Raw genomic sequence first — 14,017 nt, 5'->3', positions numbered from 1 at the left:
ATACTGGAATGTGTTTCTATTTTTAAATTGTGATCTTTGTCTATGAAACTTTTAAGCAAAGAAGCATAAAAAAAGTCTATGGATATTTTATTTTAGAAACTATAAGGATAAGCTAGGCACAGTGGTACATGCTTGTAATCCCAGGGGCTCAAGAGGCTGAGGCAGGAAGATTGAGAGTTCAAAGCCAGCCTCAGCAACAGTGAGGCACTAAGCAACTCAGTGAGACCCTGTCTCTAAATAAAATATAAAATAGGGCTGGGGATGTGGCTCAGTGGTTGAGTACCAAAAAATAAAAGAAACTATAAGGATAAATGAAAGCATATTTCATTTTAAATAAAAATCCACTTTGCATTTGTACAGTTTTCAAAATGACTGCAAAGTAGCCTGTAATAGCAATTACAATAGCCCTTTAAGATATAATAAAGTTTTACAAATTACATAGCACTAATGTAACAGTAACCAGCCACACCCATTAATAAAATGGGTCCTATAAAAGGACCATTTGTTCCTGCTCCCAAAGATATCAAGAAAGAACTGCTGGTGTGGGGATCTAAAAAGAGCAAGAAGGCTTGCAGCTGCTGCAAACTGCCTATACTGTTAAAATTCTAGCCAAAACAGCCACCACCACCCCTTTAATTTCCTGTGTTTAGAAAGTAATAGACCTGTTGATCTCACTGCCCCAGTAAAAGGACATCGAATCAAAGACTGGCCTCAAACACTGAGCCTATCATGGAGACATAATTACTTACTCTAATGAGCGCTGATGAAACTTGCTCACTCTGTATGCACAGCTCTCCCTTTCCTCACAGTTGTAAGATGAATCAGGTGTGAACGACTCCCTAACAGCCTTCCAGTCTTATTTCAGCATTAAAACTCTGGAGGATTATATGAAAAAATTTTCAACAAAATTCCCACATTTGTTATTCCTCTTTGCTGTTGCTCCTGGGTTTACCTTTCTTGAATGGTAATGGCCTTTTTATAGCAAGTCCCCAATGTCTCTTGTTTACAGCAATGTCCCTATAAGGAAGACAGCTTGTTAATAAAATGAACCTCAAACTCTCCACCATCTTCCTACTCCTACCCATTCTGAGAAAGAATTGGATCACTTTTTCTGGAGTGCTAGGAGGATAACCACTGTCAAAGATGGTTTAGGAGGCTTACCTGGATCTGGGCAGGCTCTGATATGGAGATCCCTGGGGTGACTCAGCAGAACTCACAAACCAACAACTCATAGCTGTATTCAGACATCAGAAAGGTCTCAAAGTTGACAGTGTTAAATTATTTGGATTAATTGTCCCTTTAAAAAATTGGGAGACAGTACATAAGAATCTAAATTTGAGGACTTTTCTAAGAAAATTCAACACCCTTGACTGTAGCACTGATCTGGGGCAGCTGCACTCTTTGGAAGAGGCCTTGAGTGTTCCCCAGAATTCCAGCATAACTGCCTTTTTTTGTCATCCTGGTATCCATGGGCAATTCAGTACAAGACTCATCACAGTAGATCACTGTGAATTAGAGACCTCTAATTTAGAGTGTGAATTAGGAACCTGAGATCTAGAACAGGAGTGAGGGACCCCTAACCTGGAGTGTGAGTTAGGGAGGGACCTCCATACAGATTCTGTTCTGCAGGCTATGTTTTTAGAATAAGTCCAGATCCCTAGAGAGGGGGCATAGGAATAAGAAAGACAGTAGAAAAAAAATTTTCTACATAATTTATATAGTAGCTTATATTTTCCTATGTTCATATATGAATACACAACTAGTGTAGCTCCATATCATCTACAACTACAAGAATGGGAAGTTAGGGCTAGGGATATGGCTCAGTTGATAGAGAGCTTGCTTTTCATGGACAAGGCCCTGGGTTCCCAGCACCACAAAAAAAGGAAGTTATACTCCATATATGTATAAGTGTCAAAATACATACTACTGTCATGTGTATCTAAAAGAACAATCCAAATCCCTACAATCATATTTTTCCTGCAAATTTGTCTTAAACTTACCAATAACTTATTTCTAAGGGATTCATTTGGAAGTATCAGATCTGGGTCAACAGATGAGGATATTGCTGAACTTTGCTTTGTGCCAGGCCTTGGGCTCCTGTTTGGTAATTACTATCATAACAACTCTATAAAATCAGTAAAATTATTTATATTGGTTTCAGAGAAATACAGTAATGTGTTCTAAATCATATGCCTAGTAAATGACATAATCAGAACTCAAACGCAGATAATTTGCCTCCAGAGCCTAATACTCTAAACAAAGAATAATGTGGGCAGGGCTGGGGATGTGGCTCAAGCAGTAGCGCGCTTGCCTGGTATGCATGCGGCCTGGGTTTGATCCTCAGCACCACATACAAAGATGTTGTGTCCACTGATATTAAAAAATAAATATTAAAAAATTCTCTCTCTCTCTCAAAAAAAAAAAAAGAAAAGAAAAAGAAAGAAAGAATAATGTGGGCCAGGGTTGTGGCTCAGGGGTAGAGCACTCGCCTAGCACGAGGCCCTAGGTTTGATCCTCAGCACCACATAAAAAATAAATAAATAAAATAGATCACATCTGGAAAAAAAAAAAGGAAGAAAGAATAATGTGCTGCCTTATTAAATAAGGAGGACCTTATTTAATAAAGCAATTACTATAGCAATTTCTACATGCCAGACACTTTCTAGGAACAAATGTTAGTTTTTTTAATTATCCTAAAAAACATATAAGGTGGATTTTTTTTTCTATCATTCTCATTTTGCAGTTGAAGAAACTGAGGTACACAGGAATGAAATAGCCGTTAGGCAGAGTTAGGATATGAATCCAGGTGGTCTGATCTTGGACTCTGTACCCTAAACCACTGCTCCAAGAGCACTCTGGACCTGTTAATTAATTGATGTAATTAATATTACATCCAATTTTTTTATTTAACTGGTCTCTTAAGTATTTTTAAAGTACTTACCATAACCATTGTCATCTCTGTACTGCATGTTAAAGATTTATCAAAAGACCCAGATGTCCAGATAGGAGAACTTGTACACTTGAAATTATTGAATAATTGATGAAAAGCAGTGAGCCCAAAAGGAATATGGTTTTAAATTAGCTTATGTTAAAATGTTTATTAGTATTGATATACATTTTTTTTCTCCTTTTATAGCTTTTCTGGATTTCTATGTGTAATTCCTCCTGAAACAACTCCTGTGTGTGTGCATATGTATGTTTACTGTGTTCACATTTCCTTTATATTGAAACTTAAGATAATACCCTTACTTTATGGAGAGTACAAGAGGATGTAGATTAATTAGACCAGAAATGTTGGATTTAATTCCATTGACACAGAATTTAACTGACATCCCCAGAGATGAGGTATTCCTCACAAGTACATTCTCTACCTGAACAGGAACCTCTTTAAGCACCAATTTTACTCTGTTATAGCTGTCTTCTTAGTGATTATTTTTAACATGTTACATAGCTTGGCCTCTGAAAAAAGTTCTGAAATGGAGGTGGGGTTCATTGTCATTATCAATATGGGCTAATGATAACTGTAAAGCTCTTTAAAGTGGTCCCTGATTTAAAATGTTCTTATATTTTCCTTATCTAGTTTTGGAATTCATTTTATTCCTTCTGGTGTCATCTGTCCATTTTGCTGTTATCATTGTGTTCTTGCTACTTCTAATCAAATGGGTCACAAAGCCTCCACCAAATAACTTGGCATTGGACGTGAGATGATCTTAGGTCACATGCTCAGAAACAGAATTAAATAACAATGGATCATACACAGAAAAGTGTGCCCTTTTTAATTTTTTTAAGTCTTCCAATCAGTTGATAAATCTTTAACACCTCTCTAATAGCTAATTTTCCATTTCAACAAATAGTAGATCTGTGCTCACAGATAACAGCGTCTAAATATAATAAGTTTTCATTGTATTTATTTGTAAGACAACTTGCTACTTATGGTAAATAAGTGTTCTATGATTATAGGAATTATATGAATTCTTTTTGGAATAACTTTATTTTTCTTAATATGAAAATTAAAAGGGAAAGCTAAGGATGTGGTGGTATTCAAATATGGTCAAAATCATAAAAGTGTACTCCACAGACTGAAGTTTGGAAAACACCACCTCTCTAACACATGCTCTGTTGAAAGAGCTGCTAGGGGAGGTGGCTCCATGTCTTTCTTATGGGAAAAGTGCATGGGATTTTTGAGAACTTTTTTTTTTTTAGGTGAGTGGTGGTTATGAGTGCTAGATTTTTTAGGTTGCCAGTAGTCTGCTTTCCAGTTAAGTGGAACAAAGCAGTATCTCTTTAATGGTTCCAGAGAGTTTTCTGTCTGACTAAAAGATTGGTACAATACTAATAATCTCACCAAAGTGATATGTTTGTTATGTTTAATGTTTTTATCTTTCTTTTTGTTTTTGGACCATTCCTGGAAAGTTGTGATGATCAGGACAGAAGCAAAAAGTGCTATCACTGTGTTTGTTCAGAGTGGTCAGTTTCACTGTAGTAGACCCTTCCAGTCACTGGTTACCTTGGCAATGTCACTAACTTTTTTTAAGAGACAGACATAGGGGCCTGCCGCAGTCTGGCTGGGCACAATCAGGAGCCACTTGTCAAAAGAAACTAACTTTATTTTTAGAACCACACACGCCAAACAAAACAGCCTCTCAGGAAAAATCCTCAGAGCCTCAACTGCCACCACCGGCTTTCCACAAGCCTCTCTCTCCCACACCAGCCTCTCTCCACCTCCCACAATCCTCCTGCTCTTGAGGCCGATTGGCTGGGTCACGTGGGCGGAGCCAAAAAAAGTCCCCCAATGAGCAGCTCCATGGTCTGAAAGGGCAGGGAAACAGTCCAATGAGCATCACCGCAGAGGAGCCAATCAGCTAGATGTTGCTGGGGCCGAGGAGCCAATCAGCTAGATGTTGCTGGGGCCGCTGTGAAGTTTGCTGGCAGCTGGAAGTTTGCTGGGGCCCCTTTGGCTGTGGCTCTCAACAGGGGCCCACTTGTGGAGGCCAGGATAAACATGTTACCAACTTTGCTGTGGGTGCACCTCAAGAACATGATTTGGTTTGTTGGGGTCAAACTTGAGTGGCATGGTAAAAGTAATCAGATTTAGATGAACTGGATTTGGGATGACAAGTAGCTACTTATTGGCCTCTCCAAGTTGAAAACCAAAAGTTAAAAAAAATCTTTGCCCTAAAAGTAAGACCTAAAACTATGAAATTCCTAGAATAAAACATAGAGAAAATCCAGCAATCTCACTTCTTGGTATTTATGTAAAAAGAATCCAAAGCAGTATCTCAAAGAGATACCCATGTCCATAGCAACATTATTCACAGTAGCCAAGAGGTGGAAGCAACCCAACTATCATTTGATGGACAAATAAAAAACCAAAATGCAGTATATACATAAAATGGAATATTATTCATTCTTAATAACAAAGGAAATCTTAGCCGGGCACAGTGGTGCATGCCTGTAATCCCAGTGGCTCAGGAGGCCGAGGCAGGAGGATCTCAACTTCAGAGCAGCCTCAGCAACTTAGCAAGGTGTAAGCAACTCAGCAAGACCCTGTCTCTAAATACAATATAAAAAAGGGCAGAGGTGGTGGTGGTGGTGGCTGGGGTTGTGGCTCAGTGATGGAGCGCTTGCCTAACATTTGTGGAGCACTAGGTTCAATTCTCAACACTGCATGTAAATAAAAAATAAAGGTCCGTTGACAACCAAAAAAAGATCTTTTTAAAAAAGGGCTGGGGTGTGGCTCAGTGATTGAGACCCTTAGGTTCAATTCCCAATAAAAAAAAAATATATATATATATATATACACACACACACACACACACACATACATACACACACAGAGACATATATATGAATATGTGTTATGTATTAAACATACATAAAATAAAAATCTTTGACATGTAATCTTTTTCATAATGGTAAAATATACATGATGTAAGATATACCATCTTAACTACTTTTATGTGTATAGTTTGGTGACATTAAATACATCCACCTATTATATACCATCTTAACTACTTTTATGTGTATAGTTTGGTGACATTAAATACATCCACCTATTGTACAACCACCACAAGCCAGATGACATATAATCTTTAATGTAGAACTATAAAACTAAAATAGTAGAATTAACTGCTGAGCAGGTGGTGAAAATACAAAAACTGAAACATTTCAAATATTCTTTGTGTAGGAACAACATAAGTGCCTCTGTGAGCCCATTAGCTACTCTTTTTGTGCTGGCTCCCATATTACTCCACTTTCTGGGATGATGGCAAGGAAGATTACAGAGAACATACAGAGCATCAAACTGCCTAAATTGCTCTGAACTCTAACCTATACCTCCAGGAGAGTAGATTCCCAGCTCTGAGTTCTTGATATCTGGGTTTTCCTCCCAAGCAATAATGCCAAAGTCAACTAGGTGAGGCAACATGTGACCTAACAGTGAATGCCACCAAGTCAGCCAGAGAAGCAAGGCCAGCTGTACCCAGAAGTTTCCCAAGCCCACAAGCTCAAAAGAACCCTTTTGATAAAAGCCACACTGTTCTTCTTCATTGAATTATTCTTTGTCTGTAGCACAATCCTGTCCCAAATGTCTCTCTGAATTTCACTCCAACATAGAGCCAATTAAATCCCATGCAGCTTCACCTCTCATGACTCTTTTTTTCAGGGGGAAGGGTAACCAGGGATTGAACCCAGAGGCACTCAGCCACTGAGCCACATCCACAGCCTTTTTTTGTTTATTATTTAAAGGCAGGGTCTCACTGAGTTGCTTAGTGCCTCGCCATTGCTGAGGCTGGCTTGATCTCAAGATCCTCTTGCCTTAGTCTCCCAAGACGCTGGGATTACAGGTGTGTGTGCCACCGTACTTTTTACTTCATTAGCAATATGTTTTTTCTCATTGTAATATCATTAACATAAGGAACATAAAGTTGAACTAGAGTGAACATGACTTTTTTTTTAGTTGTAGATGGACACAATATCTTTATTTTTATATGGTGCTGAGGATCGAATTCAGGGTCTCACACCTGCGAAACAAGTGCTCTACCACTGAGCTACAGCCCCAGCCTGTGAACATTACTTTTTAACTCTGGATCCTCACCATGTTCTTGACCACCTTCACTTCCAAGATCAAAAGAATGAAAAACAATTCCACATCACTGCTGTTTTTTCTATTTTGCCTCTCTCCTGCAAGGTCTGAATAACCTGAATTGTTCCTGAATTCCCTAACCTAATGTTTTTCATTTGCACTAGTTCACATTGATTTCTTTCCCCCTTTTATGTAATATTTTTGCCTCTAAATTGCCCTAACAAACACTATTTCCAATTTAACATAGTGATTCAAGGAACATAGACACAGAAAGACATGAATAAGGTAGTTTTTTGTTGTTGTTGTTGTTTTTTGTTTATTTCTTTGTTTGTTTGCCCTTAAGGAATTCTCAGTCTAACAATCAAGACAGACATATAAAGAAATAACTATAACATAGTCTGACAAGGGCACTGGTGGGAGTAGGTACAGCACAGAGAAAGGGATGATTTACTAGGCAGGGAAGGAAATGAAGGCCTAGTGGCCTGACAGAGTGGCAGGGTCAGAAACTTACAGTAGTTCTGACATGCCAAAGCAAGCTGCACAAAAGATAGCATGATAAGAGTGAAATATGAACCCATAGGCAGAGGCCAGACTGTGAAGATTCTTTTATATCATGCTCAGCAATGGCAGAATGCTGTAAATTTTCTTTAAAATTTTGTAGGATTAATATATATCTCTAAAATAAGTATAAGTTGTATTTCATTCCTTAGTCTTAAGAGCTTGTTTAATTTTATTTCATAGTTTTTCAGTTCCTTTGTTTAGAAATCAGGGTCCAAATATTAAGAGTAAAGCCAAATGAATCATGGAATAATTGCCACACAACCAGCCAGGGCTGGGATGTTTACATGGAAGCCCAGCTGTTTCTTCAAAGTCCAGGATCATTCTCTTTGTTTTCATTTCTATTCATCATAATGAAGAAAATGTATTAAAAGTAGAATATTAGTTTAAATCCAAAAGAAGATGAAAATTGGAGGAAATGAATTCATCCTGGCTTGTAGAGCTTTTCTGTTGAGTATTTTATTTTAGTTTGAGAAGTTGGCATAAATACCCACTGATGGTGAATTTCTTTTCCATCACGTGGATATTAATGTAAGGGGAGGAGGGGATTTCCTCTGACCCTTCTTCCTCGTCTGCTTCTTAACCTTCTTCCTGTGTTCAAATCAGCCGCAGTTCTTTTCGAGACTCCACTGACCACACTAACAGAAGGCCAGGAGCCAACTCAGCTCATACCTGGAAGTAATTTTATGTGTATTGCAACTCAAGAGATGATCAAAGTGCAGGCTTATTTCCAGATAACAATTCTGAATGTTTTCCATAAAATAACAGACATAATTACAGAAAATAAGCTAATTATATAAACTAAAATTGCTATAATATTAAGAATATTTTCTAAAATAATGCATTTTTTCTTTTATATTCTAGTCTATATAAATAGTGCTACTGTATAGTACAGATTTCTACAAGTCCTTCAAATGATAATTCAGTTGCATATCAATTTTACATTTAGACTTCATCTACATTTAGATTTTTACTTGTTATAAAGAATTTCTTTATAACTTTAAATTTCAATTCCTTTACTGAAACATTTATATAAATGCCACAAGAAATTGTATTTTTAGCATTTCAGAGAAATCATGGTACTTTTGAAGATTAATTGGAAATAAGAAAGCACTTGATGATTCCTATTTATCAAATGCCACTTCTTCCATTTTTAGTTTTAGATTTGTAGCAGGCACAGTGGCTCATGCCTATAATCCCAGCAACTCAGAAAGCTGAAGCAGAAGGATTGCAAGTTTTAAACCAGCATCAGCAACTTAGTGAGGCCCTAAGCAACTTAGCGAGACGCCATCTCAAAATAAAAAATAAAAGGGGCTGGGAATGTGGCTCAGTAGTTAAGTACCTTGGGTTCAATCCACAGTACAAAAAAAAAATTGTATGAATTTTGGGTTTTTTAGAAATTACGCATCTCATTGTATTCAACATAAAAACAATTGGCTCTTTGAATTATTATGTATTTTATATTTGTCTTCAATATCTACTAATGGAAATATAGTCCCTCAAATGAAACCTTAAAAAGTAAAGCTGCCTCAATTGGAAAAACAACATATAAGGCATTGTATTTCTGCTTTAGGACATATTGTTAATATATCAGCTCATAAGATCACTTTTGCTTTCTTCTGAAATAAGTTTAGAAAATATATAATACAAAATAGTGTAACTTTTTTGAGTTTAAGCCATATGGATATTTTTCCTACTCATTGGTATTATTGTACATAGATAGAAATAATGTATAATTAAATCCTATTAATGTGCAAATTTCTCTTTGCTTTTGATATTTTAGCTTCACCAAATCCAGAAGTTATCAAGATAAATTCAATTCTGGATATAGTAACAAAAGTGGAAGACTATTATCTTAAAGGATATGTTGTTGGGGCCATTCATCCTGCTATACAATCTGTGGGGCAGCGAAAACACCTACCAGCAAGTTACCTATATCGGGTGGTGCTATTGCGTTTGAAATTAAGGTAAGCATGATGCTCAAGGAAACCATCATGCTACAATGCAGTTAAAAATGAGTTTTCTTTGCCTAAAGAAAAATAATTTTGAAAAGTGGTGGAAAGTAAAGAAAAACTAGAGATTTAGGTTTAAGACACATTTTTCAGCAGTTGAAACTGGACTGAAGCAAGGAAATTCATACCTCTCCTCCTTAAAACTCCTAACTGACCCTAACTCCTTGCAGGCCAACAGGTTGCAGGTGAGGATGGCAGTAGACAAAAGGAAAGCAAACTAGACTCAAGGCACCTGGAAACTCCTGTAGCAAATAAAGCACGTGAGAGAGTAGCAGTTAGCTATAAGTATTATCACTGGGCTAACCATACTGACCTGAGCTATGCAGTCCATTCTCACTGAGCTCTTTGAACTGCCATATGTTGTTTTATTAATAGTAGCAACAGAAACTATCTCCTCATCTAAAACTTTACAGCAGAAAGATCAATTAGATCAGGTTCTCACAAATTAGACAAACTGATTATCAACTTTTTTCACCAAAATTTTTTGGGTTTTTTTTGCACTGAGGATAGCACCCATGGCCCTGCACATGAAATATAAGATTTTAGAGTCATCCATTTTATCTTATTTTTTCAAAAATATTAACAGTTACTTTTTCAAATAATACTACAACAATTTTTGCCTGTCTAGATTGCAAATTCGATGTTTTTTTTTTTGAATGAGAATTTTTTAATATTTACTTTTTAGTTTTCGGCGGACACAACATCTTTGTTTGTATGTGGTGCTAAGGATGGAACCCGTGCGGCAGGCATGCCAGGCGAGCGCGCTACTGCTTGAGCCACATCCCCAGCCCACAATGGATTTTTTTTAATGGTAAAAATATTGTTGCTCTTACCAATGAAGAATGGAAATAACCAGAACAATGTCTTAAATTCACTTTTTTTTTTTTTTTTTTCCAGACAGGGTTTTACTAAGTTGCCCACACTGGCCTGGAACTTGAAGTCCTGTGACTTGCGACTAAGCCTTCTGAGTCGCTGGTATTACAGCCATGTGTCACCTTGCCAACAATACATTAAATTTTTTTTATACAACTCTTAAAAACCATCTCTAAGACCAGAGTAAAAACTTCTTTCTTTTTATAGTGATGGAACAATAAAATTGCTTTAACTATGAAATGGCTAAGAAAAGAAAGAAAGAAGAGGAAAAGGATGAGAAAATAGGAAAATTTAAATAAAAAGAAAGGGCTTTAAACAATCCCAGGTGTGCTTTTAACAGACACTGTCTGCTACTGAGAAGTTGCTTCCCTATACATGTCTAGCAGTGGGTGTACAGGTTTCAGTTTTCTCTAAGAGACAGAGTCCCATCAGGTATTTATTAGTTAAAGCATTGCTAAACAAACATGACATAGTTTTCACCGTGTATAAATAATCTTTTCTGTTTATAGCATTATTCAAATAGATGTTTTTAATGTGACTTCTTTTTAAAATTGTTTTTTAGTTGTAGATGAACACAATACCTTTACTTTTTATTTTTATGTGGTGCCCGGGATTGAACCCAGTGCCGCAAACATGCTAGGCAAGCGCTCTACCACTAAGCCACAACCCTAGCCCCGCAAATAGATCAAAAGTGCCCTAACAAAGTTGAAAATAAGCAAGGGCCTGGGGCGGTGGCACACGCCTATAAACCAGCATAGATGTTACTATGTGTTTCTGATATTTTTATATGAGAAGACAGCCATCAGACTTGAAATAACAACAAAGAGATTGTTTTGGACCTTATTTGTGAGTTCTCACTCATTTTCATATTCTCTCTGTTACAGCCCGAAGCATTCAGCAGCACCCAGGGTACAGAGACACCCAAGACTTGTGATTGAGGAATGTCCTCTAACTTATGAGACACAAACAAATGACATGGCTAAAGAACTGATAGAAAAGGTACTAAATACATACATTTTTCTTGTGATGTTGAAAAAGTTTGGTATTTCTTCTTTACCAATTTTCCTTTTTTTCTTTAAGATAAATAGAGAAATAATAGATAACTCAATTTACCAGAATTTATTTATTTTTTTAATCTTTTTTTTTTAAAGAGAGAGTGAGAATTTTAATATTTATTTTTTAGTATTTGGCGGATACAACATCTTTGTTTGTATGTGGTGCTGAGGATCGAACCCGGGCCGCACGCATGCCAGGCGAGCACGCTACCACTTGAGCCACATCCCCAGCCCAATTTACCAGAATTTAAAATGTATTGAAGCACTTGAACTAAATTGTATGGTGTTAAAAACAGAAATACTGGCCTGTGAAACAGAAGATACCAGAAGTAAATTTAATCACATACAGAAAACTTAATGACAAACCTGATAATAAAAAAATGGAAGAATAGGCATTTTTTTAAAATAACTTTATTTTTTTATGTAGTGCTGAGGATTGAACCAAGTGCCTCACATGCTCGAGGTAAGTGCTCTATCATTGAGCCACAACCACAGTCCCAGAATAGCCATTATTTAATAAATTCTACTGGGAAAGTGAGCAGTCATTCTATATAAAATAGATTCTACACATTTCAGATGAGAAATAGATTATGAATAGATTTAGGAATTTAAGTATAAATGAATTATATACAGAAAAATTAACTTCTAAAAAAGTATCAAGGTGAAATCTGCAACAAATGTTTTGCATCAGAGCTTCTTTCAAAATACACAGAAATAAATATAACTACACTAAAGTAATGTCCAGTCTTAAATGGACAGAGTCCTGTAGGCAGCACATGCAAATGGAAACAAGAGCTGGCAAAAGATTCAACCTAACAGTCTTTAATATAAATAAAACCAAGAATTAACACATCACCAGTATTAAACTGGAAAAATAAAATTATTAAATCCAGTATTGGCAAAACTTTAAGAAAAAAAGATCATTTTACAACTGGTATTATAATAAATTGATAGTGTTCCTGAATATCAACTTAGTAATAAGAATCACAAGTTCTACTTTATTTTTCTAACCTGGTAATCTCGTTAGGAGGCTACTGCAAGAAAATACTTGAAAGGAAAAAAAGTCATTTCTGTACAGAGATAGTTAATCAACAGTGATTAATGAATCACATTTCCAAAAACTGAAAGATTTCCCAAGGAAACAATGGTATATCAATACAATCAAATATTTTATGGGCTTTAATGCAACAACTAATTGTTAAGAATGAAATATCTGACAATATAAGTTAGTTGAAACAAATGAAAAGTTGAACACTGAGGTTGATTAAAACCAAAAAAAAAGTATGTATTCATAAATATTCTAAATTTGGTGGTATTTTGTGGGGTTTGGGAGGGTTTTTGTGTTTTTTTTTTTTTTTAGCCACATTGATCTATGTGTAAGGTTTTAGCTTTTGTTTGAATGCACACAGCCACGGGCTGGGGTCGTGGCTCGGAGGTAGAGCGCTTGCCTAGCATGTGTGAGGCACTGGGTTTGATCCTCAGCACCACATAAAATAAAAAATAAAGATATTGTGTTCACCTGTAACTAAAAAATAATTTTTTTTTTAATGCACACAGCCAAAAACCTAAGGCATTTCCTTTCAGGTAACTGAAATTTATTTGTTATTGCTTACATACTTTAAATAACCATGTATGTAAGATTACCTGTAGTTTGTGTATAGCCAGTTATAGCTGCTAATAATGTTTCCCATCTAGGTATAAAGTAAACATTCAACAAGGGTTTTTAGGAATGGTCTTCGAGACTTGATTTTTTATAAACAAAGTACACATACTGTTTATTGCTACTATTCTGGGAGATTTTTTTTTTCCCCTGGAATAAATCCACTCCAGAAAACTTCTTTGAAAACAAAAATGTAGCTACTAATTTAGACTTAACAGATCACCATCAGAATCCTTGTTTTCATTGGACTTCCTGTTCACAGTCAAAGATCTATTTAAACAGGAAAGTACTGTTATTTCAGCAATTAGAGTAATGGGGTTATTTCATGAATAGAAAAGCTTCAGGAAACATAGCACATGAAATATTTGAACATTGCCCTGAGTATGAACAACAGCAATATATGAGTGCCAAATATTATTTTCGAATGGCTGCCTTATGTAGAGTTGATAGTTGAACATTTAGCTTTCACATCAAGCTTAAACATTATACCAATGTTTACTGTTTTTAAAATTAGATTTTCAAGTGTTTCCCTCACCTCAGAATTTTGAAATTAAAATGGCATTTTAAAAATATCAATCATCCAACTTAAAAAATGGAAAAGACATTAATACTATATTTGTTACCAGACCTTTCCAAATAAGATTTTCTAGTAATAGAAAAATCTAACTCAAATCAACTTAGAAGAAAACACAGGTAATAAATTCACCCACTTCCACCTGCAAAATGCTATGCCTCCTTACCCAACCCTCCCTCCCCCTTCTCTTCCAGGACCCCT

At 36.1% G+C, this 14,017-nt stretch overlaps 1 protein-coding gene across 2 annotated transcripts in view; it reads left to right on the top strand.

Moving 5' to 3' along the window:
* The window catches only part of Rftn2 (raftlin family member 2), a 61,287-nt gene that overhangs the window by 8,822 nt on the left and 38,448 nt on the right, over nucleotides 1–14,017 (top strand). For both annotated transcript variants that reach the window (XM_015481194.2, XM_015481193.2), the window contains 2 exons: nucleotides 9,426–9,609; nucleotides 11,412–11,526. In XM_015481194.2, coding sequence (XP_015336680.1) covers nucleotides 9,426–9,609; nucleotides 11,412–11,526 — 299 coding nt within the window. The remainder of the gene's footprint in view (nucleotides 1–9,425; nucleotides 9,610–11,411; nucleotides 11,527–14,017) is intronic.

The sequence above is a fragment of the Marmota marmota genome, unplaced genomic scaffold, assembly GCF_001458135.2.
Source record: "Marmota marmota marmota unplaced genomic scaffold, marMar, whole genome shotgun sequence".
NCBI classification, from domain to species: Eukaryota; Metazoa; Chordata; class Mammalia; order Rodentia; family Sciuridae; genus Marmota; species Marmota marmota.
This window is presented reverse-complemented; position numbering and strand designations above follow the sequence as displayed.